General features: G+C 37.1%; 1 protein-coding gene across 1 annotated transcript in view; it reads right to left on the reverse strand.

Moving 5' to 3' along the window:
• Positions 1-23,678, reverse strand: part of LOC127632812 (forkhead box protein J3-like) — a 138,805-nt gene that overhangs the window by 46,350 nt on the left and 68,777 nt on the right. The window contains exon 3 of the mRNA XM_052111597.1: positions 4,358-4,432. Within this exon, the coding sequence (XP_051967557.1) occupies positions 4,358-4,432 (75 nt within the window). The remainder of the gene's footprint in view (positions 1-4,357; positions 4,433-23,678) is intronic.

A 23,678-nucleotide genomic window follows, 5' to 3' on the forward strand; every position in this document is an offset into this window, starting at 1 on the left:
TGTGAATAATTTCCAGATGCACTGTAAATATTTCTTAACACTTAAAATAGGTCTCTCTTTTTGGTCAACTTTAATTTCGGTCAATTTCACATTTACATTTGTTTTTTGACCCGATATATTTTGTAATTTTTTTTTTAATAAAAAAAAGAAATTCATTAATTTTGTATATATATATATTTTATTTTATTTATATTGTATTGTTATTACTTTATGCAATAAAAAATTTATTTCCTAATTTTTTCACTTTCACATGTTATTTTAATGCTCTGGTTAAACTCACGAGCCCTTATTTGTCATGAAGAAAAACCTTTGAGAATTTGTTTCATCATTTCATCACTCCACAGAAACAGAGGAAGTATGCTTCCCCTCCTCTTTGTCACTGCATGTCATTAAAAGCATGTATGACAAGGAACATTTGCCATTGCATGATCGTTTAAAGTGAATCCAGCGCGCTGTGTGTTCACTATTAAAGTTTAGACTTGTTAGTTTATATTTTCGATGGAGTTTGGTGCGAGCCTCTGCTGACAGCGCACGCATTAAGGACAGGAGCTGGTTGACCTCTGTGGTGAGACTCAGTGAAGCTCAGACTCAGAGTTCAACTGAATGACACACAAACATGCCATTCATGGCATTTATACAGTACATTCACTTAAAATTCCATTATTTGGACATTAAAATGTGATTGGAATTTGAATGCCCAATAATTGCGGTTGCCTCAAATAACCGCGGTTAGATCAGATAATTGTGATGAGACAGTTATTTAAAAAAAAAAAAAAAAAACATGACAAGCCTACCAAAAATGTTACAGGTAGACAGTGCTTGCACACAATAAACAAACAACTCTCCAACAAATAATGTAAGACACACTGAAACAAAATAATCACAATGCATCGGCATTTATGTATTGCATTTCAGCATCAGACCTGCAGAAACTGGCAGCGTTCCTAACATTCAAGGAAATCTCATTGTATTAGAAGTGTTCTTTATTCAAATTGAAATAATTATGTTGCTGTAACTGATGCAGTGACAGTGAAGGACAGCTAAAGGTGAATGGGAATGCTAGCAGTCTGTTACACCTAGCAGATGTAATTTAAATTAAAACTACTATGAGACACTCTCCACTGTGGAAGGGGAGGCTGGGTAGCACTTCTTTTAATTAGCTGAAAAATCTTGAAAAAGTAAAAGCCCTTGGGATGGGATTATATGTCGGCTGAAACACAATCCCTTGAGAGCAACATAAAAAAAAAATCTATGAAAATAGAGTTTACATGAATCAGAAATATATGACAATACAATAAAATTGTGTCGAGGTTGGTACACATCATATTTAGATAATGAACTCTGTTGAACACAAAGTTTAACAGCCTTTAATGTGATAAAATATAGGAACTTAATATTCTCCCTTTGCAATGAACATCCAAATTAAGTCCCAATTTCAAAAGTGTTAAACAAAAACGTGAGCGATGACTGTCTGCAAAACCCACCCCCACAATGCTAGGGTATTGCTAGGGTGTTCTGGGTGGTTGCTGATTAGTAAGTCAATGATATTCTGGTCCTTAGATATAGCTCGGGTCCCTCCTTTAATGCAACTTTTATCATTTATTAATTTATTAATTTTAAAGCCCACCCCTTGAAAATCAAAACTATGATTGCTTAGAAATGAAAAAGCACACCTCTCCTCAACGAGCCACAGAGCTTCTTTGATGTATCATTCATGTTCACAGCACAAGCATTACAAGGCAAGTTATGCACTGAAGTTTAATACTTCGGGTTAGGGGTTTGGTCAAATCCCAGCCCTAAGTACAGCTCTGGAAAAACATTAAGAGACCACTGCAAAATTATACGTTTCTCTGGATTTGCTATTTATAGGTATGTGTTTGAGTAAAATGAATATTTTTGTTTTATTCTATGATGTACTGACAATATTTCTCCTAAATTCCAAATAAAAATGTTGTCATTTAGAGCATTTATTTGCAGAAAATGACAACTGGTCAAAATAGCAAAAAGATGCAGTGTTTTCAGACCACGAATAATGCAAAGAAAACAAGTTCATATTCTTTTTTAAACAACACAATACTAATGTTTTAACTTATTATATTACTATTTGGTGGAATAACCCTGATTTTCAAATCACGTTTTTTTTGTTTTTACATTTCTGCATATTGTGCCTTTCTTATATAGGAATTAGTTGAGGTACACAGAAAATTACAGGGGAGAAGAGCGGGACCAGGAAAGGCCCTCAAGCTGGGACTAGAACTTGTGTCAAATTATTACATGTTTAGAAACATGATAATGTATAATGATAACAGTAAAATAAACCATCTCAACATGTATTGTGAAAATTATTTGTTATTTTTATTTTATAAATATATGACTGTCCCACAGTTGTGTCGTTATTTCCACCACATCAATCTAATCCCCCCCACCCTAAATATATATATATATATACACACAACATTAAAACCACCTGCCTAATATTGTGTAGGTCCCCCTCGTGCCACCAAAAGAGCGCCATCCCAAAGTGTACGGTAACTCAGATAACAGTTCTGTACAATTGTGGTAAGAATAGCATCTCAGAGTACTATTCTTAGATGCGGGTTGGCACTGTTTTGGCGGCATGAGGGGGACCTACACAATATTAGGCAGGTGATTTTAATGTTGTGGCTGATCGGTATATATATATATATATATATATATAAATAAATAAATTAAAAAAACAAAAAGTCTGTGAAGATCATGCTTGCGATAAACAATGTGACAAGTGATAATTGAAGAAAAACAAAAGGTAAATCACTTGTTAGCAGAATATTTGTATTGGGTGTCATTTCAAATCAAACTGTAATTTTGTCAAATTACACAAAAAGTGTGAAAATATTCTTTAGTAGGGTTAAGATGATGTGCATTGTGAACATGGGACATTTTTATCGTTTGTTTGATTTAAAAAAAATATATGATCCGAATCGTGAGATGAGTGAATTGTTACACCGCTTTTTATTCAAGATACATAAAATGTTAGCTTTGAAATTAGCCTTAGCTAGACAAGTGTGTATGTCATTTTATTTAAAAAACAATTTCCACCACAGAATTCTATTAAACATAATACAGAGTTTGAGATGTGCTGAAATGACACTGTAGTGGGAATTTTCATGACATTAGGAAAAAGTTAAATTAGTGAAAAGTCTTTACTTTGTAGAAGTCCACAGTGCTAAACGTGTCCAAAGTTTAAGACCCATTTACGTATGTATACCTTACTTAAAATCTTGTCTCTAATTTGGATAATCAGTAAGACAAACTGCCCCAGTCTTGATGTAGGCAAGAGCTCTCTGACCAGAACTTCCATGTTTCCAGACGAGTCTACTCAAGACTGAACGTGATGGTATCAGTCCAAAATTCAGCTTGCCTTGCTTTCCTGCTGTAGCATAAAAGTAATCTGTTCTGCCATCTCAGTGAGAAACATGCCTCAGTTACTATCTCGCACAAACAGCGAGATCCATATTCCTGCCATATTACAATATTGATGGAACATATCAAGAGAGCCCCGCACAGCTTTGAAGTTCTTAGTCTAGGGGGAAGGTTGTGTGGAAGGAGGCACATTCCAAATTGAACATTAGGGATGCAAGCATGTTGGCCATGCATTCGGAATAGAATCCATACAGTGATAGATTATTTTGTATTTAGTGGAGCAGATCCCAGGAGTGTCAATATCAGAGGATTACAGCAAAACATGAAATTAGCATTCAGTCCCCATCCTCTGCATGCCTCGACTCTTCTCTTTATGTCACACTGTGTGAGTGTGCTTGAACACGCTTGCACAAGATGGCTGAGGATAAAGTGATGCAAGGAAGTATTTTGTGGTAGTGGAACTTTATGGAAAAGAAAGTTAACCTGGGATAATCCAAACATACAAACAAATTTGACAGATATAGACACTTATTTTGGAATATGTCGCTTTGCACTTTGGCCTTCACATGCTTACTGACCAAACAGTCTTGGTCAGGGATGTTTTTGATACGGTGGACCAGAGCATTAAGGGCTCGCCGGTCCATTGTGATATGCTGCTGGTGGATGCATCGAGCTGCATGCTGACTGAGGGGGAGCAGGTGGCGGTCTTCCCTCTTGTGCAGTAAGTACTGGGCTGAAGTGCCACCCGAGAGAGCTACGGAGAGCACTTTTAAAACATTTGCAAGTGCTCACTCTCATCTATTTTCATAAGGATCCGTATGCATTTTTTAACGACTGAATCTGCCAACTCGGTCTGGTGGCATCATTTTGTATTTATCAAATGTACAAAACGTGCATTTCTGAATAAAACAGCACTACACATAGGGAGAAAAAAAACAGAGAAGAGAAAGCTTACCTTTCCTGGGTCATCTTTGGAGCGAGGCACTTTGAGAAAACACTTGTTCAACGAGAGATTGTGCCGTATTGAGTTCTGTAGGAAGAGAGGGAGACAGAGATCCGTTTAGGTTGTTTATAGGTTAATGAGAATCCAGGAAGCACAACTTGCATTATGTTACACTACAATAGACAGCGCTGTAGCAATCGTGAGTGTGTAGAATCCCTGCAAATAACAGAATATGAAAAAAAACACTGAGGTATTATAGCACAGTGCCTGCAACATCTTTTCAGTTCTATGCAAAGCAACAAGCCCAGAGAAATATATTAAAGAGATTCATCTTGCTGAAGACGACAGCCACAAAAGTAGAAGATTAGGACAGTCACAAAATATTGAGATTCCTAAACTTAATAATAAAAATCCCTGACTCAACTATTTTTAACTATGGAGAGCTTTTTCATAACTTAGGTGATTCTCTGAAACGTCCGACTGCAAATTCCCACAGGATTCTCTCAAATGATTCTTGATCAGCCCAAAGCCTTTAGCCTTGAGGGCTGCACTTTGTAATGATATAAAAAATAAAAAACATATGAATTACTTTTTACATTGAGGCGAGTAGGTTAGGCTACATTTGCTATTTAATCCATTATGGACACATGTAATTAACACGAATAAAATAAAATATATTTAGATATATAGCTTAATTATTGGAAATGTGTGGTTCTTAGTCCAAAAAAAAAAAAAAAACTGTGATATTAAAATTATGATCGTATACAAGCCTATACAGTATTTTTATTTTTTTAAGATCCACTCTTTAAAAATAGGCTATATACTGCAGCAGAGTGCACACCACTGCAACAAAAAAAAAAAACAAAAAAAAAAATAATTTATTATTTTAATTTAAAATGTACATTTTGTGAAATTTCAATATTTATTCCCATAGATCTGTTGTCACTCTCAAAGATTGTCATGACACACACACACAAAATACAGTACACTCAGAACAAGACCAATATCCAATCTACGATTACCCACTTTATCTACAATTACCTGTGATTACCAGAGTTATTTTAAACTAACACAAATAACTAATAATAAAGCATGGTAACACTTTATTTTGATGGTCCCAAGTAGATATTTAACTGACTTTAAGTGACTTATCAACTGGCTTGTTATAGCTAGTAAACAGTGTTTCAACAAACATTAAGTAGACTTTCAGTAGCCTGTATAAAGATCTTTATTAATGACCTTTTAATGAACTGATGTTCTCAACAATAATGAAAGTAGGTCATTAATAGAGATCCATCTACAGGCTACTGAATATTTGTCGAAAACACTGTTTTCTAGCTATAGCAAGTCAGTCAATAAGCTGTTATTTTGCTACTGTTATACAGGATAGTGATTGTCTACTGAATGTTTGTTGAAACACTGTTTACTTGCTATAGCAAACCAGCAGATAAGTCACTTATAGTCAGTTAAATAGCTACTTGGGCCATCAAAAAGTGTTACCTAAAGCATTTGGGTAAAGATAAATGTTTTAGTGACAGAGCGTGCACAGACTGTTTCTATCAAAGTGCATGCAGACTGATGCCGCACTCATGTTACAGTTTATAATCAGATTTATATTCATGGCTTTAAAGTTTAATAAATTATTTTGCTGTTTCTTTCCTCTATAATGGTCCAGTAACTTAACAATACTGAGAATTGCAATAAAGGCTCTAGAAAACTGACACCTCAAAATGCATGCAAGTACAGCATGGTAATTTATTAAAGGGGTCATATAATGGTACATGCACTTTTTCAAGTTGATTGTACTGAAATGTGTGTTGGCTGTGCCTGTACACAACCATCCTAGTATGATAAAAATCCATCCAGTGTTTTTGTTTTAATCTCCTTATATATTTTCCCCTGCCTCAAATCGAGCCGTTCGACCGTGTGACGTCACACGGTCGGACGCCCCTCCCAGGATTGTTGATTGACAGCAGTGTTTCAACACAGACCCGCCCTCGCTCGTGAGCGAGCTGTCAATCATAGTCCGTCATCATTGTTGATATACTGGAGCAGAATGGTGCCTAAGCGATTGTGGTGTTCTGTTCTTCGGTGTAATAACGAACACAGCAGTCATTTTCATGTTCCTAAATCTGAACCGCTGAAGACGCAGTGGCTGAGTTTTGTTTACGATGGGAATATTCCCCACGAGCAACGTCAATGCGTTCATGTTTGCGTGAATCATTTTTCACCAGACTGCTTTATAAACGAGGGTCAGTATAAAGCTGGTTTTGCTAAGAAGCTGCTGCTGAAAAAAGATTCGGTACCAACTATTTATATTCCCTCTGCACCTCCAGAAGAAGTAAGTGTAACGTTTTATTAACCTTTATATTAATCTTTGCAAATCGCTTGCACGCTTCACAATGAATGTGGCTAATGTTTACACTCAGGGTACATTACGGCATGTTTTCCATAACGTTACGACGTTCTCAATATAATTCATAATCCCACGTTTATAATGAACAACGCGTTATGGTTATTGTGTTATTAAAAACTGTGTACGGAGGGGCGGGGTGACCAAAGCTCATTATCATTTAAAGTCATATGCACTGAAACGGCGTGCTGAAAGCAGAGCTGATTTTGAGCAGGTAAAATTAGTGTTTTCTTAAAATACTAATGAGAATTTTTAATAAAAGTATATTACAAAGTTTTCATTTAGATCCTAAAGATTCATATTAACTTGTACAAAAATGGCATTATATGACCCCTTTAATCATCCTGATTCTCATGGGGAAATAAATTATGCAATTACAATTTTTTTTTACTTACAAAATTTTGTGTTCCAGCTGGAGCTCAGCCAGCCTCTTGGCTTAAGACGCTATAAACGCACAGGTTTTAAAATCATTTGACCAAATTGTATTGACAGATGGCTGTGATATAAAAGCTCTAAGATCCTCACATGAGCCGGTGTGGTGTGGAATGAGACAGAGTTGGCAGTGAGAGAGGATATTGCGTCAAATAAACAAGGAGACAATGCAGTCATGAGAGAGATGTTTCAATGAACATGTAGAGCAAAAAGGAAACACATTTAAGGTTAATAAGTGATATATTTGTGTGTGAAAGAGCTACTGGATTACATCTAATGAGGTCAATAGTGGGCCATTTCCTGTGGGCTGATCAGGGTTGATTGCAGGTGTGTGTTGGGTGTTTAACAGCAGACCAAAGGGAAGGGCAGGTCAAGGTATGGAAGTCTCCAGCTGTGTCAGCAGGACTGGAGCCATTAGTGGCAATAAAGGTGAAGTCTGTAGGACAGCTCAAATCTTATTCTAGGAAAAACCTGTCAACAGCATGCAAGTTTACACTTTTACACAGCTTTACGGAGAAGAGTTGACAGTTCTTTAGATGCATGCATACAAACACACATGGGGAGGACGGAACAGTGTATAACCCACTGCTAAACCCAATAGCCTCCAAACATCTGTCCAAATACACTAATCTTTGAGCATAAAAACTTTAGCAGCTACAGCAACTCTACACTGCAATATCAGAGGTCAGTTAGGGAGACAGAATCACGGTCATAATTAGTAATTATTAACTAGTACAAGTATTAATTAGCTAGTAATTATTGTACTGTCCCGTACTTTTTGCACCCGTTTGCACGTGCATGTTATGTAGGAATGTTATTTAGTCTGTGCAGTCTCATACAGTTCTGTGTTTGTCCTATGTTGTTTTATGTAGCACCATGGTCCTGGAGGAATGTTGTCTCATTTTGCTGTGTACTGTACAAACTGTATATGGTTGAATGACAATAAAAGCCACTTGACTTGACTTGTTTCTGCTTGAGACAATACAAACTCAAATGGAAACTACTTGAGCCAGCTCTGCACTTGAGACCTGCATATTGGTCATTTTGACTACTATAAAAAAGCAAAAATTGTGGTTACAGTATGGCATTTACAATGGAAGTAAATGGGGCCAGTTCATAAATGCTGAAGAACACACAGATTAAAAGTGTTCAGTGTCAACGTCATGGTGACAAAGTTGCAATATTGGATATAACCAATGTCACTTTCAAGGGAAGTCAGTCCACTCGGCGGCCATCTTTGGAACGCTCTTGGGCAGGCTGGGCAGTTATTTTTCTATGTAAACAAGCGACATACATGTGCAGCTCGAATCACGGAAGGCTGCAGTCTTAGTCTGTATGAGCTGCATGCTTTATATAAATGAGTGAAGCAGACTTCTCATTCACTGGACACTTCAGACATTGAGAATTCGCTTTGTATAAGATGACAAAGCACTAATCCAAAGTGAAGCACGTAGTACATGGACTATATACAGTACTTAATTAAATCAGAGCATTTGCACTTTAGCAATCAAACTGGGCAATGTAGCAAACTGTTTATTCATCAGAATAAATTAAGCTTCCGTCAAACCATACAACAAAATGGAAGCTCATATCAAAATAAAAGCATGAATCAAAATAAAAGCTAGATGCCTGACGTTGAAGAAATAGCAACATAAATACATTAAAACTGTATAGAAAAAATTGACATTCATTGTAGTAATATTAGTATTAAAAAAAAATAATGATTAATGATTCATTTTCTTAAGTGTCACTGCTGTGCAGTACTTCTCTTAATCCTCTACAAACTGTGTGAAGTATTGTTCCTGCTGTGGACTCAGTCACCAGAAACCAGTTGCTCTCTCAAACTCCAACCAATCAGACCGAAAAGCATTGCCCAAATTGACAGACAAAAAGTCATGCAATTATGGCTGCAACTAACGATTATTTTGATAAATCGTCTAATCTAACGATTATAAGAATTATTATTCGACTATTTGGCAATTATTGCAACGATGAATTATTAGCTCTTAACCAATTATTCAGCTTGTGCCCGACTTAAAAGGCTGTACGTTTACGATAACTTCAACGAATTGTTTCAGCCATACATGCAATTATCATGTTTTCATCATCGACCACAGGTTGCTGTCTTTTTTCGAGGACTAGAGTTGTCATGCCCCTCCCTACTGTGCACAATCAAAACAACAAACCAGGGTGAAGGATTCCAACATCACTAGTGAAATGAAAGAGTTTCTTGTAAATGTAATGCTGAGACCACTCTATCAGGTTAGATAATGACTAGGTAAGTGGACAATAGAGCAGGCAGAAACTCCCTTTCTTTGGATGTCCCTCTCTCCCTTTTGTCCTTCTCCCTCTCTGTCTGTCTCTGTCTCTTTCTCTGCTGGGGGCCGGAGGGTTCAGGGCTGGCTCAGCAGGGATCCTGTAGACAGACACTGCTAATAAGCACTACTGCACCAGTCCAGTCTGTTTCCAACTCTCTATCAGGGGAACTAAGCAAGTGAGCCGCAGGGCCAGCTGCCATTCAGACACACAGAGTTTGAGTTAGAATGTGTGTGAGGGGAAACAAAAGAGTTGTGATCGTGTAAGTGTTTATAAGACTAGTCATGGTTGATCTGATAGATCTTGCATAGTCAAGCCTTGGAATGGGTGATATATCAGGAAAATTTGAAATGCTTGATTGATAACATCATATAGTCTTGATATACACATTTTTATGGAACATTTTTATGTATAAATAACTGATAAATAATAAATCAAATAACTAATTATTAAAAATAATATTTTATCTACTCACTATTGTTTTTCAATGCAAAAAGAGGCTTAAGTTGAACATAAGAATTTGCTTTGATTCTAAAGCAAACACCTCCATTATAATTGTTTTTGATTTTGTTTTCCCAAACATAATTACTGGAAACATTTTTGGCGACTTTACACTAAATATAAATGCACAGTTGACAAAGATGTTATTTAATAATTTACTTGGTGCAGTTTCTTCTCTCTCTGTGTTTGCAGCAGAAAAGATTCGGCTAGGAAAGCTTGACACTTAGCAGAGGGTCAGTTTCACACCATTGAACACACTTTTTTATTAACAAGCACTTCCTCATTTGCTCACAGAATGTAAAGTGACTGGAACCAGAATATGTGTTAACTGTTACATTTTCATTACTTACAGAATTTTTTTAAAACAGTGACAGGTAATTCCAAAATGCGGTCCATCATTTTCATGATAAAAAAACTAAAATGAAAGAAAACTATTTAGGAGGCATGAAATAGAACTAGGATTTGCTTTTTTATTTTACATGATAAAATACTTTAAGTGATGGATAAAAATAATATAATGATTACAATAGGATTATTTGCAGTGCAGCCTCTCCCTAACATTTTGCATAACCGTGTTAAAAACGACAGACAAAAATGTGTCAAACTTGTGCGTTATGGTTGCGAATAGGTCGACTGACTTGCTTACACGATATCGGTTGTAGCAGTTACTGAATTACATCCAACTCACACACTGGACCACAAATCACTTTGTCATCTCGAAAAGAGATAAGAACTGTTTCTGTTTTGTGTGTGACTTTCCTTTTTTGACCCTGCATTCGACTTGGAACATGATTTGAGGTTTCCTTGAAATAACGTGCACTGATAAATCATGCACAAGAAGATAAGGAATGTGCATTAATAAAATAAATAAGACTTGATTTCATGTTGATAGCAGAGCATGTCTTTACATGCACATGGTGTGACCAGAAAAGTCTCAAGGTCATTCATGAGTATAGCAGAAGGCTTCGAGAGAGTAGAAATGTTCCAAAAGTCATGTAAAATGATATGCATGTAACACTGACTATAAAGTTATGCTTGACGGTATAGATTCTGGCTCATTTGTTGGAGTTCAAAAGCTGCAGAGATGATGAGCGGCGAGAAGTGATGGAAGAGGAGACCAGGAGGCTTCAGAGAGGGTGAGGAGTTGCCATAAGAGGGTCAGAAACTGAGCTCTGTGGGAATGCCTGTCCATTACCGCCTCGGTGGATGCGATGTACCTGAGTTCCACAGCTGGAGCGCACTCTCATAAACCCCCCACTCAAACTTGCTTAAAGTCAGCGCACCCATCCGCCTACTCACCCCCCCTCTCGCCCACTTCTCCCCACACGACAGAAGGGCAGGAGGTAGAAAGTGGGTCAAGCTGACCACCTCGTCCCAAGTATCAAGCACTCAGCATGATTCAAAAGGACACCCCATGTCGCAGCAGATTTCTTCATCAAGAATGTACCTCAGTACCCCGCCTGCTCGGCCCAGGGAGCCCAGTTTACAGCAGAACCATCCCATCAGTGTCAACAAATGCAGCCTGACAACCTCATTCTACATACAGGGACACAGAGGGAGACTATATTATGGGGGTTGGCCAGAAAAACTGACGATGACTTGATTAAAACAAGTCTCAATGTAAAGGGACACTAACTAGCAAAGCAGCTTGAAGATTGAGAATCCTTGAATTAAGGCTATTAATGTGTAGTCATTAAACAGCTTTAGATATGCGCAGTATGATATTTAGACATTTTATTGTGCTGTAGACGTAACATGATTTTAGTGTGATAAAGACAGGGACAAAGTACAGATGTAATAGCGTTTACCGCATTACAGGGATTACCAGCGCTACATCGTAATGATGAAGAAGTTGTAATACTTGATATAACAACACAGATAAGGTTAGAAAGTGATTTTAAAAGCACAACAAAATCACGTTAACACGTAAAATTTTTATGTCTTGGTAATATACTTTTGAAGTATATGTGCTTCACTCTATGTGCCTGCTTTACTGTACATTTTTTATATAATAACCAAGGCAAAGGGCAAGTAAAAAAACTTTGAGTAAACAACACTACGGGTGGGCGATATGACAAAAATCTTATATCATGATACGAGTAATTTAATATCATAATACTGATTCACGATATAGCAAAAAAAAAAAAAAAAAAAAAAAAAAAAAAGGGAAATTCAATACAAACTGGCTTATATATTAAATAACCATATTGTAATGTCATATGTTAATGTTATCAGTGAATTTAATACTTTCAAATATTTATTATACATTATATAATTACTTACATAATTTTCTCTTTATTTGAAGCTTGACAATAGTCAAAAGTACAAAAAATCCAATTTGGTTTTAAATAATTTTTACCATAAAGCTAAATTTCCCATTCTGACACGTTTGTCTGATATGTTGTTGACCAATATTATTTTTAACTTTCCTCGAGAAACCAGAGATCTTTTAGAGCCACGGTTTTCAAACCGGGAGGGGTGCCTCCCCACAAATCAAATCACAAGATTAAATAATAAATAAAATAATAATTTATTGTGAAGATGAATGAAAATAATTGGCTTAATAGACCACTTAATACAGCTCAAAAAGCAGTAGCTCTATGGCGTTATAATTCTGTTAAATGTCATGAACGCATGCATATCATGCAAGAGCGCATCTGTACCGGTTGTGTGAGCGCAAATCTCTCCACTCGCACGTGGATTTACTATACACTCCTCTATGAAATCTCTCTGCTCTCTTTCAGAGTGTGCGTGTACACTCTATTATAAAGCCGTATAGCTCTTTGTTCATTCATTCAAATATTCTGCACGTGTAGACGTGTTATATCGAGGAAGAAACAAACCAGAGTTTGAGGAATCAACTCGCCATTTGGCCGGTAACGATTACAAAACATTTGTAGTGAATAAGAATGATATTCTGATTATCGCTGATGAGACGTGAGCTAAATCAAATTACATAAATGGTCAATTAAGAACATTGTTGCGACTCAAGTCTTCTGTCACCACAATGGAAATCATAGCTGCACAAGTTTATTTAGGACACAGAAAATCTGAAAATGTGGAACAAAACCACAACGTTCAGCATGATATCTTCGTGTTCGACATGTCTTCATGTGTTTGATTAGCAAAGAAATGGAGACGGGCATACTCACAAATATAAGTGAAAAAATTAAATAGTCCCATTGTCATAAGGACAAACAGGCAGGATATTTTTTCTTTCTATAAAAATAATTCAAAATACTGTTTCAAAATATTAATAGAAATATTTATTGCCAAATCACTCATCTGGTGTGTGATGCATTGCTGAATGAGTCTGTCAGACTGAATTTAAGGTTACTGATCATTATTGGTGAATTGCTCTAACACCTGAAATATGATGATTTTTAATAATGGAACACTAAAGGACAATACCTGATAAAACTTCAAATAAGTGGCCAGAATGTACAGCTGTTTTTAGGGGAAGAAGTATTTATGTATTTATTAACATTTAAATGAAGGGGAAAAATCCTGTCTTTTCTACAATGTGCATTCGTGTCTTCATTTGTTATCAATTATTGCGTGATGTGAGCCCTATGCAAATACTTGGTAGCAGCTGTTATATTATGTGTTTTCCCTATGCTGATGTAGTGCTGTTTGGGCAGAGTTTTGTTTAAGTATGTATCTTGAACAGCCAGATGCATTTACACTTGACCGAGTTATGAATGGAATGTGCTCAAACCACCTCTTGAAGTCGTTTGAGTGATCGGATTGCAATCCGTCTAGAATGAGTTTGAGGGCACTTAAACCTGGTCTTCTCATGATCGGATAGCTATCTGGAAATAGGCCCTCTGTGTTGGGTTTTGTGAACCTAAACCACAGATGTCGAACCTGTTTTATTAACAAGCTCCTCTTCATTTTCTTAACTTGTTTGAGAGTTGTCCCATTCCGTAGAAATTTGTTTCAAGGTTTTTTTCTGGTTCAAAAATGATTGAGTAGATCCCGTTCAATGATCTCCTATAAATTTCAGGAATCCTGCTTGATTTGAGAGCACTTGCATGCTCCAGAGAGAGCACATGCAACACACACATGAAAAGCAGCATGTCAGATGAGAAGCATATTAAGCACTTATAAAACAAACACAAGATTAATATTATTTAATTGGCTTGGGTGGCCACCGAATATTTTTAAAACCCTGTCCATGTTTCATAAATTCTCTCAGTCTCACATGAAGCCCTGCCAACTGATAGATAAGCCAATGCTGTGCACATTAATATTTACATACCGCGATATCCAAGATATAGCAAAATCTCTATCCATTGACACTTTAAATATATCGTCATTTCACCCATCCCTAATCAACAGTATTATCACAAAACATAGTTCATACAAAATCAATTTAAACATTGATCCCAACACTTACTTAGTTTACCAATTTAAACCATGATAGTTCTAAACATAAATTACTAATAATGGCATTATATTCATGCTATTTACCAAGAAGGGTACTGGCCCCCAAAGCGAGCCTTAACCCTCCCAAGGTTATTTTTCTCCATTTACCAACATCTTATGGAGTTTGTTGTTTCTTGCCAAAGTCGCCTTTGGCTGGCTCACTGGAGGTCTGAATACAAATATTGTTTCATTAAGGAACAAATCAACAATCAGCACAATGGGAACGAAGACATTATTGGCTTTATTTTCTGTTACAGCATAATTTCCCATACAACTGCTTTGAAACTAAGTCTGTTGTGATAAGCGCTATATAAATAAATATGACTTGACTTGACAATGCAACAAATGCTGTTAATGCAACAATTGAGCTGAACTTAAGTAAGGTGTACACCTATAAACTACGGTCTCTTTGAAGATCAACTCTATTGCTTGCTGTCATTAAAATCATCATACATTCAAAGCTCAAGCAAGAAAAATATATGGCTAAAACAAAACATTATTTCAAGCAAAGGTGGAGTTGTGCTTTGAAATGCACCATTTCAGGCAAAAGCCTAAGCCACTTATTGTCTCAATGTGGACATTTATCCTGTACTAAAACCAAACCATCATCTACTCAATTCTTGAGTACTTAACACAATTACTGCTAAATTAACACTAATTAGGAAAAAAAGGATAATAATGACCAAATCCAAAGACTCTCCAATAAATGGGTATAGAAAAACATTTTTTCTATACCCATTTATTGGAGAGAGAAAAAAAATTATCTACCGTCTCTTCAGTGTCGCAAGACACAAAACCACACCATTGCAATGTGACTGTATGACCTTATCTTAAATTGTTAATTTGGAGCTATGTGTCCAGCCACAAGACACAATAATCTGCAGCACAATGCTGTATTATCATGCAGGAGGTATGGAAAATGAGAGGGAGGTTGAACAAGGGAGACAGAACATGCAGGTACTGCATGCTGAACAGAAAGGAGCGTTTCAATACTCCAGGGCACAAAGGACATCCCAAACACAGCCTGGAATTCCCTGCATTCCTCCTTATAAACTGTGTGTAATTTCTGCCCTGCGCTCCCGTTCCCACCCATCCCATGCCATATTTTATGCTCTCTCTCATGCATTGAATATCTTTGACATATGGGCTTTCCCACAAACCGCTTGAGTTCTCTCACACACTGCAATTTCTGACAAGCCTTCTGCAAACATAGAGATGTATGCAGGCATTTCTTCAGCTTGCAGTATCTCTACACACGTTAGGGAATGTAGCACGTTGGTAGACTCTGTTTGTAGTGGGTGTGGGAAGATGCTGGAGTGGGTTTTTTCATGTCAGTGGTGAGAGGAGGCACAAAAGGTGCCCTTAACTGGACTGGACCTGAGTGGAACACACCATCCAGCTCTCAGCCTAAACCTGTGAAGATAAAACCCCTAACATTGACAGACAAGTCACGTGACTGATGGGTGGAACTGGATTTAGTGAGGTTCTAATCTACTTAGAGCATGGAGAATCCCTCACCCTCGGCCATGGTGATGAGGACAGAATGACTGAGTGTGAGTGAGAGGTTGGCGCTGATATGGCGCTAAGAAGTGGGGGCCCCTAGTTAAATGAGTAACAGGAAGCCATACTGTTGGCCTATTTGGCCTAGTTTACAACTGTATTAACAAGAATCTCCTGTGACCTTTTGTAAATCGGATTTCGAGGGGACGGTCTCTGATTTTGCACTTGTCCAGTGACAAGGCAAATCTTGATGCTACTGAATATAAATGACGTTCTTGAGAAATGTGCACTCCAACTTTATGGTAACAGTTAGGAAAAGGCAATTTTCTGCTCCAGCATTCAAATTCTGATATGAAAGAACGTCACTGGCATGCGCAAAGACCAGACATGAACCCCCTTGAACACTTTTTCGATGAACTCGAACACCGACTGCGAGCCAAACCCGTTGCTGACCTCAATAATGCTCGTGTCTGAATGGGTAAATATCTGCAAATGTATAGTAAAAAGCCTACCCTGAAGAGTAGAAACTGTAAGGGAGTACCAACTCCCTATAGAGCGCAATAGTTTCTGCCCACTTTTTTGAGCTGTCTTGGTTTCAGAAGAATTTTACCCCATTTATATATGTATTGGGATTTTCCACAGGATAAAATCCTTCAAAAAGGAGTTCTAAGCCATGAACCAAACCAACCAGCTCCGAGGTGAAACAACATTACAAACATTGATTTGGAGCAAAAAAGCACTTGAGGTAGATACATATCAACGGTCACTTCCACATTCTTCTTTTTTGCATTCTTCATGCATATCGCCACCTACTGGTCTTCATTAGTCTTCTGCAAAAGAAAGTCAAACACATCTGGAACAGCATGAGGGTGAGTAAATGATAACATAATTTTCATTTTTGGGTGGACTATCCATTTAACCCTCCAAAAATTACCCAATTCACTCCATTGTAAGTGCCTCAATGTAACCTTGATTTATGCTTTTTTTAAGAAAAGGAGGGACTAATCAAAATAATTGTTTGTGGTAATCAACATTATGCCACTAATGCCACCGCTTGAGCTTAAATTATATTGAATCCGGAATATTCCCTTATGAAATCAGATCACAAAATTTTTTACACAAGACAGATGTCAATGTTAAGTGTAAACTGGGCCTCTGAGTGCTGTGCTAGATTGTTCACTATATTTCTGCTTAATGAAAATACAGCTAATTCATAGTTTTAAGTGCTGGCAATCATGTAAGAATACACATACCAAAGCAGAGCAAAACTGAATTTTCTAACTTCAGCTTCAAGACAAACAGCCCAAAATTTAGAAGCCATGGACAACTAATTTTACGACTTCTCGACTGAATTTTTCAAGGACTTCAAAGGTATTTGATCTTGTTTTTCTTGGCATCTAGAAGCAGTGTTGGCATACAACATTTTAAGCCCATTCATTCTCTGATCTTTACTTGCTTATAAGTTGTTTTAATAAAATATGAACACTCTGCTGGCTGCAGCAAAAATGCATGCCAAGGTAAAAAAAACACAATAAACGTAGAGAGTCCCATTACACGGCGAGATCTGAATAGCTTACAATGAGAGAAAGACAAGAAGCATGGTCAATACCAGCGTGATGTAATGCTGCGTGCAGTGTACTCCGTAAAGTATAGCAATAATTAAAATGTGCAGATGCTATGCAAAGTAATATAACACCTTGGGGAACTGACCAATTCTTTGTTTAAATTAAACCCATCTTTCATGTAAAAGAATGTTAATTTATGTGACTAATAATACAAGAGTACAGAGCTAAGCGAGCCCTGGACAAAATCTAAGCTAGACAATGAATGCAGAAGATGCTGCAGATTCTTTTAAGTTTTTTTTTTTAACATTTTGGCAAACCATAAGGTTTATGTAGCTGCTTACAAACAAAACTTTCTAACCTTGATTAAATTAAGAACCCTTTAATCACAACCAAGGAGATCTTGTGCGACTATGTCAAATATTATAGGGATAGTTCACCCAAAAACGAACATACTCTATAAAAAAATACTATAAAATATTTTTATACTCGATAGTTCCCGCCGCCTCACACTTGATGCAAGCGTGCTGCCATCTTCAAATGAAAGTAAAACCAATTAAGCTTGTGAACAGCGTTCTCTTGTAAACAAAATGTGACCCGTCACGGAAACCAGTGACACAAGTCGGCAGCACAACTTGTGAGCAAAATGAGAGACAAGTGTTTTTTTCCAAAATTGGTGATTTCCGCTTTTTTGCAGAATCTGTTAGTTGAGATCATGAAGAAGCCTCTCCATGTTTGAGATAACAGTATTGGTATATTTAAAAGCGTACATTTTGAGGTTGAAATCGGCTTGTTTTTCGGAGATTCTAGCATGCAGTAGGGGCGTATCATTGTCTGTGTGTATTTCCGTACTGAATAGCCGCGGCGCTTTTGCCCCCGCCCCAACAGCGTGGCTACTTATTATGCAGCGCTCTAGCCGGCTCTATCTGATATCAAAATTCAATGAAGATGGACGCCGCAAAGAATGTCGCAGACGAGCTGAACCGTGGCCGTTACAACGAAAATGTTTTGAAGTACTTCTTCGACAAGCCGGATGCTTATGAACAAGCGCTCACTGATTCTGAAGACGATCTGAGCGACGATGAAAGTGGAATGTCACTTTATCAACCAACCACCTGAATTTAGTTTTACATTCTTGTATGAAAAGCACTCAGTGTACATAAGAGTTGCCTATACAGTTTTATCGGTAGATGCTAAGAGACATTTATTTATTACCTGTTTGCAAACTTTTTTTTTCTTTGATGGCACATTTTCCTGACCTTTTGCTCCCCCTGTGCTTTACAGGGGGAGCTTTACAGGGGTATGGCTTATCTAAATGAGATGTAAATGAGCCCTATTGTCACTCCCAGCAACAGAGAGAGGTGAGAACTGCACAATCTTTTGAGGCCGTTTTCTACCCTTTTAGCTTTTTTGAGTGCCCACCTTCAAATGGCCACAACTTCTCCAAATATTGTCAGATTTCCATGTGTTACAAATCGTTGGAAAGCTTGGAGACTACACTTTCAGAATATGTGAATAACTCAAAATGCCCCAAAACCGACTTGTGTCCCTACTTTCCGTGATCGGTCACAAATCGAGCTGCACTTCAGGTTGTATCACATCAGTGCTCACGTGAACATGCCAAGGTTCTTGCGTCATGCGAGAGGCCGGAGGGAACAGAGTCTCTTTTTAGACAGGCATCGGAGTGTGACCGGAAATAAACAGTTATAGTGAAAAATAAATAAATTTAACCACTGGAGTCGTATGGATTGCTCTATGGTTTTCAAAATGTAAAATGCTAATCAGCATCCACTTGCATTGTATGGACCAACAGAGCTAAAATATTCTTCTAAAAATCTAAATTTGTGTTCAACAGAAGAAAGAAAGTAATAGACAACTGGGAAGGCATGAGGGTGAGTAAATGATGAGAGAATTTTTGGTCAAACTATCCCTTTAAGTATTAGTTCATTTATTTCCCTGGATCATAGAGAACTTCTGATGAAAATGCCTTAATAAAACCTTTTCAAACTTAAGGGGTTGGCTGCGTGATCTCTTTTTTTTTTATATAAACGTGGTGGATATCAGGGACTAAAAACGGTTCAAGGAACAAAAATAAAAAAAAAAAAAAAAAAGATAATTTTTAGTCGAACATAACCAAAAACCAGAACAAAGTGATTTTCAATTGTTCCGGAGTGATTTATGCTGGTAACCGATTATAACCGGTTCATTTTTTGTTCAAATAATCGTTTTCATGAAACTGAAGGCTAAAGGGTTTATCAGAGTACATTTTTGGAACTACATGTTGGCCAAAAAATTTAAACATGCTTTGATCCTGAAGAAAACCACTACATCACACATTTCTTTGGCCCAAGTGCCCGTTGTGGATGTCGCATTCTGTGAATGAAGGCCTTTATATCAATTACGCATAATTACTACATATACAAGAACAGCTAATCCAGGTACAAGGAAAAACATTTTAGAGGTAAAAAGTATATTTCTCAGTTGTTTCCACATCTTCACAGAATTATTTTGAAATATGGTGCATTAATACAGATTTGATTCTTTCAGGATTTGACTGAGAAGCAATTCTGTTTATGAAACTGTATTTAACTGTTAATTTACTGCTTGTTATGATTTCTATGACAATAAATCCACCACACAGGAAAAAAATTATTGCTTATTTTTGCTTATTTTGGTGAGGTAAGTGGCTTATTTTGGGCTTGTTTTTCCAGACCATGTAGCTGGTTTCTCTTGCGAGATCTGGCATCACTGCAATTGGTATTTCACCCACCCCCTAAGAGTACATTTTTAACCATTCTTTTCTGTTGTTCTAACTGAAATTCTTGGAAAGGAGGCAGCGGAACTTCTTAACCAGAATTAAAAAATACTGTTTTTGCTCAGAACGAACCAAAATAAAAACTTTCGTTTTTAGTCCCAGGTGGTTATTAATGTGTTACAAATGGACATCCTCCTGTACATAAGAGCTTTGCTGTGGCACAAACACTACCACACTTACTTTCCATGTATTTGTAAATGAAACTGAAAAATTTTCAATAGAAATCTACTGATGTCAGCCACGGTTAAAATAGAGACAAGACATTACTATTCATTCACAACTTTATCCTGAGTTCAGCTGGTTTTGTCACCCAAGGTACTTTTAAACTGAAGACAGTCTTAAGACCAGAGATGTTTCATATGTCTTGACCTCTCTGGAGATTTCAAAACCCTCTGTATCATTTTCTGCATTATTTCAAGGCTGCAGTACTAACAGTTGAAGTCAGAAGTTTACATACACCTCACCCAAAATACATTTAAACTCACTTTTTCACAATTCCTGACATTAATAGAAAACTTTCCCTGTCTAAAGTTAAGTTAGGATGTGAAATGTCATATTAGTAGAGAGAATTATTTATTTCAGCTTTTATTTCTTTCATCACATTCCCAGTGGGTCAGACGTTTACATACACTTTGTTAGTATTTGGAAACATAGCCTTTAAATTGTTTAACTTAGGTCAAACATTTTAGGTAGCCTTCCACAAGCTTCTGGAATTTTGTCCCATTCCTCAGGTTTGCAGGCCTCCTTGCACACTTGGATACTTTTTCAGTTCTGCCCAAACTATTTATATCGGATTGAGGTCAGGGCTTTGTGATGGCCACTCCAGTGCCTTGATATTGTTGTCTTTAAGTAATTTTGCCACAACTTTGGAGGTGTGCTTGGGGTCATTGTCCATTTGGAAGACCCATTTGCGACCAAGCTTTAACTTCCTTGCTGATGTCTTGAGATGTTGCTTCAATATATCCACATACATCCACAATTCCTTCCTCATGATGCCATCTATTTTGTGAAGTGCACCAGTCCCTCATGCAGCAAAGCACCCCCACAACATAATGCTGCCACCCCCATGCTTCATGGTTGGGATGGTGTTCTTCAGCTTGCAAGCCTCACCCCTTTTCCTCCAAACATAACCATGGACATTATGACAAACAGTTATATTTTTGTTTAATCAGACCAGAGGACATTTCACCACAAAGATCTTTGTCCCCATGTGCACTTGCAAACTGTAGTCTGGCTTTTTTGGAGCGGTGGCTTCTTCCTTGCTGAACAGCCTTTCAGGTAATGTTGATATAGGACTTGTTTTACTGTGGATATAGATACTTCTCTACCTGTTTTCTCCAGCATCTTCACAAGGTCCTTTGCTGCTGTTCTGGGATTGATCTGCACTTTTTGCATCAAACTACGTTCAGAGCAGAACGATGGCCATGTGGTCCAATGTTGCTTATACTTGTGTACTATTGTTTGTACAGATGAACGTGGTACCTTCAGGCATTTGGAAATTGCTCCCCAAGGATGAACCAGACATTGAGGTCCAAAATTATTTTTATGAAGTCTTGGCTGATTTGTTTAAATTTTCCCATGATGTCAAGCATCCACAGGCACACCTCCAGTTGACTCCAATTAGCCTATCAGAAGCTAATTGAAGCATTTTCTGGAATTTTCCAAGCTGCTTCAGAATCAGAAAAAGCTTTATTGCCAAGTATGTTTTTTACGCATACAAGGAATTTGTTTTGGTGTTGTAGGCACGTGTCACACATTCTCTAAATATAAAAACCAAGAATTAAAATAAAAGCAATACAAATATAATTAAAAGCATAGTTAACTTTGTGTATGTAAACTTCTGACCCACAGGAATTGTGATATAGCCAATTAAAAGTGAAACAATCTGTCTGTAAACAATTGTTGGAAAAATTACTGAACAAAGCGGATTGCCAAAATTGGTTAAATTTTTTTTATATTTTAATGACTTCAACCTAACTGTATGTAAACTTCTAAACTCAACTGTACTCAAGTTGAACACTAGGAGAGCCCAATTAAAAACCGCAGCCATTTAGCAAGGAATTAAAATGCTTTTTGCAAAGAAATTGACTAAAGTAATTCTGAATGATGGGTCAAAAAACTCAAAAAGGCACTTGTCTGGAGTTTTTAATCAATGCCATGTAAAGCTCTGCTTTGGGAAGGCATGTTCATATTTGAGAGCTGAACAAATAGCCAAAGCTTTGACTTAATTGTCAAACAACCTTGGAGAACGTCAACTTCCACTGAATTTAGCTTCGCTGTTATAGCTCTGGTTAAGATAGAAGACTTTCAGGGGATTACTTCAACTGAATTATTCTGCTCTCCATAGTTATGGGTAGTTAAAACAAAGAAACACATCCTTAAATATCAATAATAGCTTGATACTTCTACATGAAACTTTGTCAACATGAAGCACCATTCGCAAACCTTTTTGCTTCTTGAAGGTGACATTCATATGATCATATTTAAAAGACAAACAAAAAGTAAGGTGGACTTTGGTCTCTTGAAATATTGGATAGTGGGTGTAATATACCAGGTGATCGGAGGGGAGGGATTGAAAAAATAAGAGGGATTTAAGGTGTTTGCAATAATTTGTATTTATTTGTAATATTGTGCACCAATGAATCATGCAGAATAAGACTGGGGGAACATCCGTTTAGTAAAAAGTAAAAAACTGTTGTGCAGCCACAACAATAGAACATAGCATGTATAAACGGATCATCTTTCATTTAATATTAATGCGAAACAAATAATATAACTGCATCATATTCAATCATTAATTCGGTAGATTAAAGATGTAAAACTGTGAATTACTTTGAGTTTAAAAAAATAAGGGCATGCCAGATTTAGGGTAAAACAGCCTGCCTGCCTTTATTAAATGTCCTAAGGGATGAGGAAAATCAAAGTCAATCAGGACTATGTGCAAAAGCATCACACCCAATCGACTAGCTGTCAAGATCAATCTTCCTCTTGCTGGTCTTAGTTAGACTAATACTCTTGTTCTGCTCTGTATCTATTATGTCACTGTTAAAGTCCCTGTGAAGTGCCTTGATAAGCACAGTTTTCTTTGGCCTGTTTACGTATTTCCAACCGAAACATTAAGTTGGGGCAGGACTTGTTGAACACGTGTCTTTAAAAAAAAAATAGCAAAAAGGCATAGGCTTTAATTTACATCGCAGTCCATGGCAAAGCCACAAACACACACAACCCTGCTGTTTCTCATGTCAGAGCCGGTGTTCAAACAGGGAACCTGAAGAGTGATATCAACTGATCTCAAGTGAGTCTAACTACTTTTCCACTGACTTGAGAACCAATTGAAAGACCATCTAACTGACCAGGTTACTACTA

This window comes from Xyrauchen texanus, chromosome 39, assembly GCF_025860055.1.
Source record: "Xyrauchen texanus isolate HMW12.3.18 chromosome 39, RBS_HiC_50CHRs, whole genome shotgun sequence".
In the NCBI taxonomy this organism is placed as follows: domain Eukaryota; kingdom Metazoa; phylum Chordata; class Actinopteri; order Cypriniformes; family Catostomidae; genus Xyrauchen; species Xyrauchen texanus.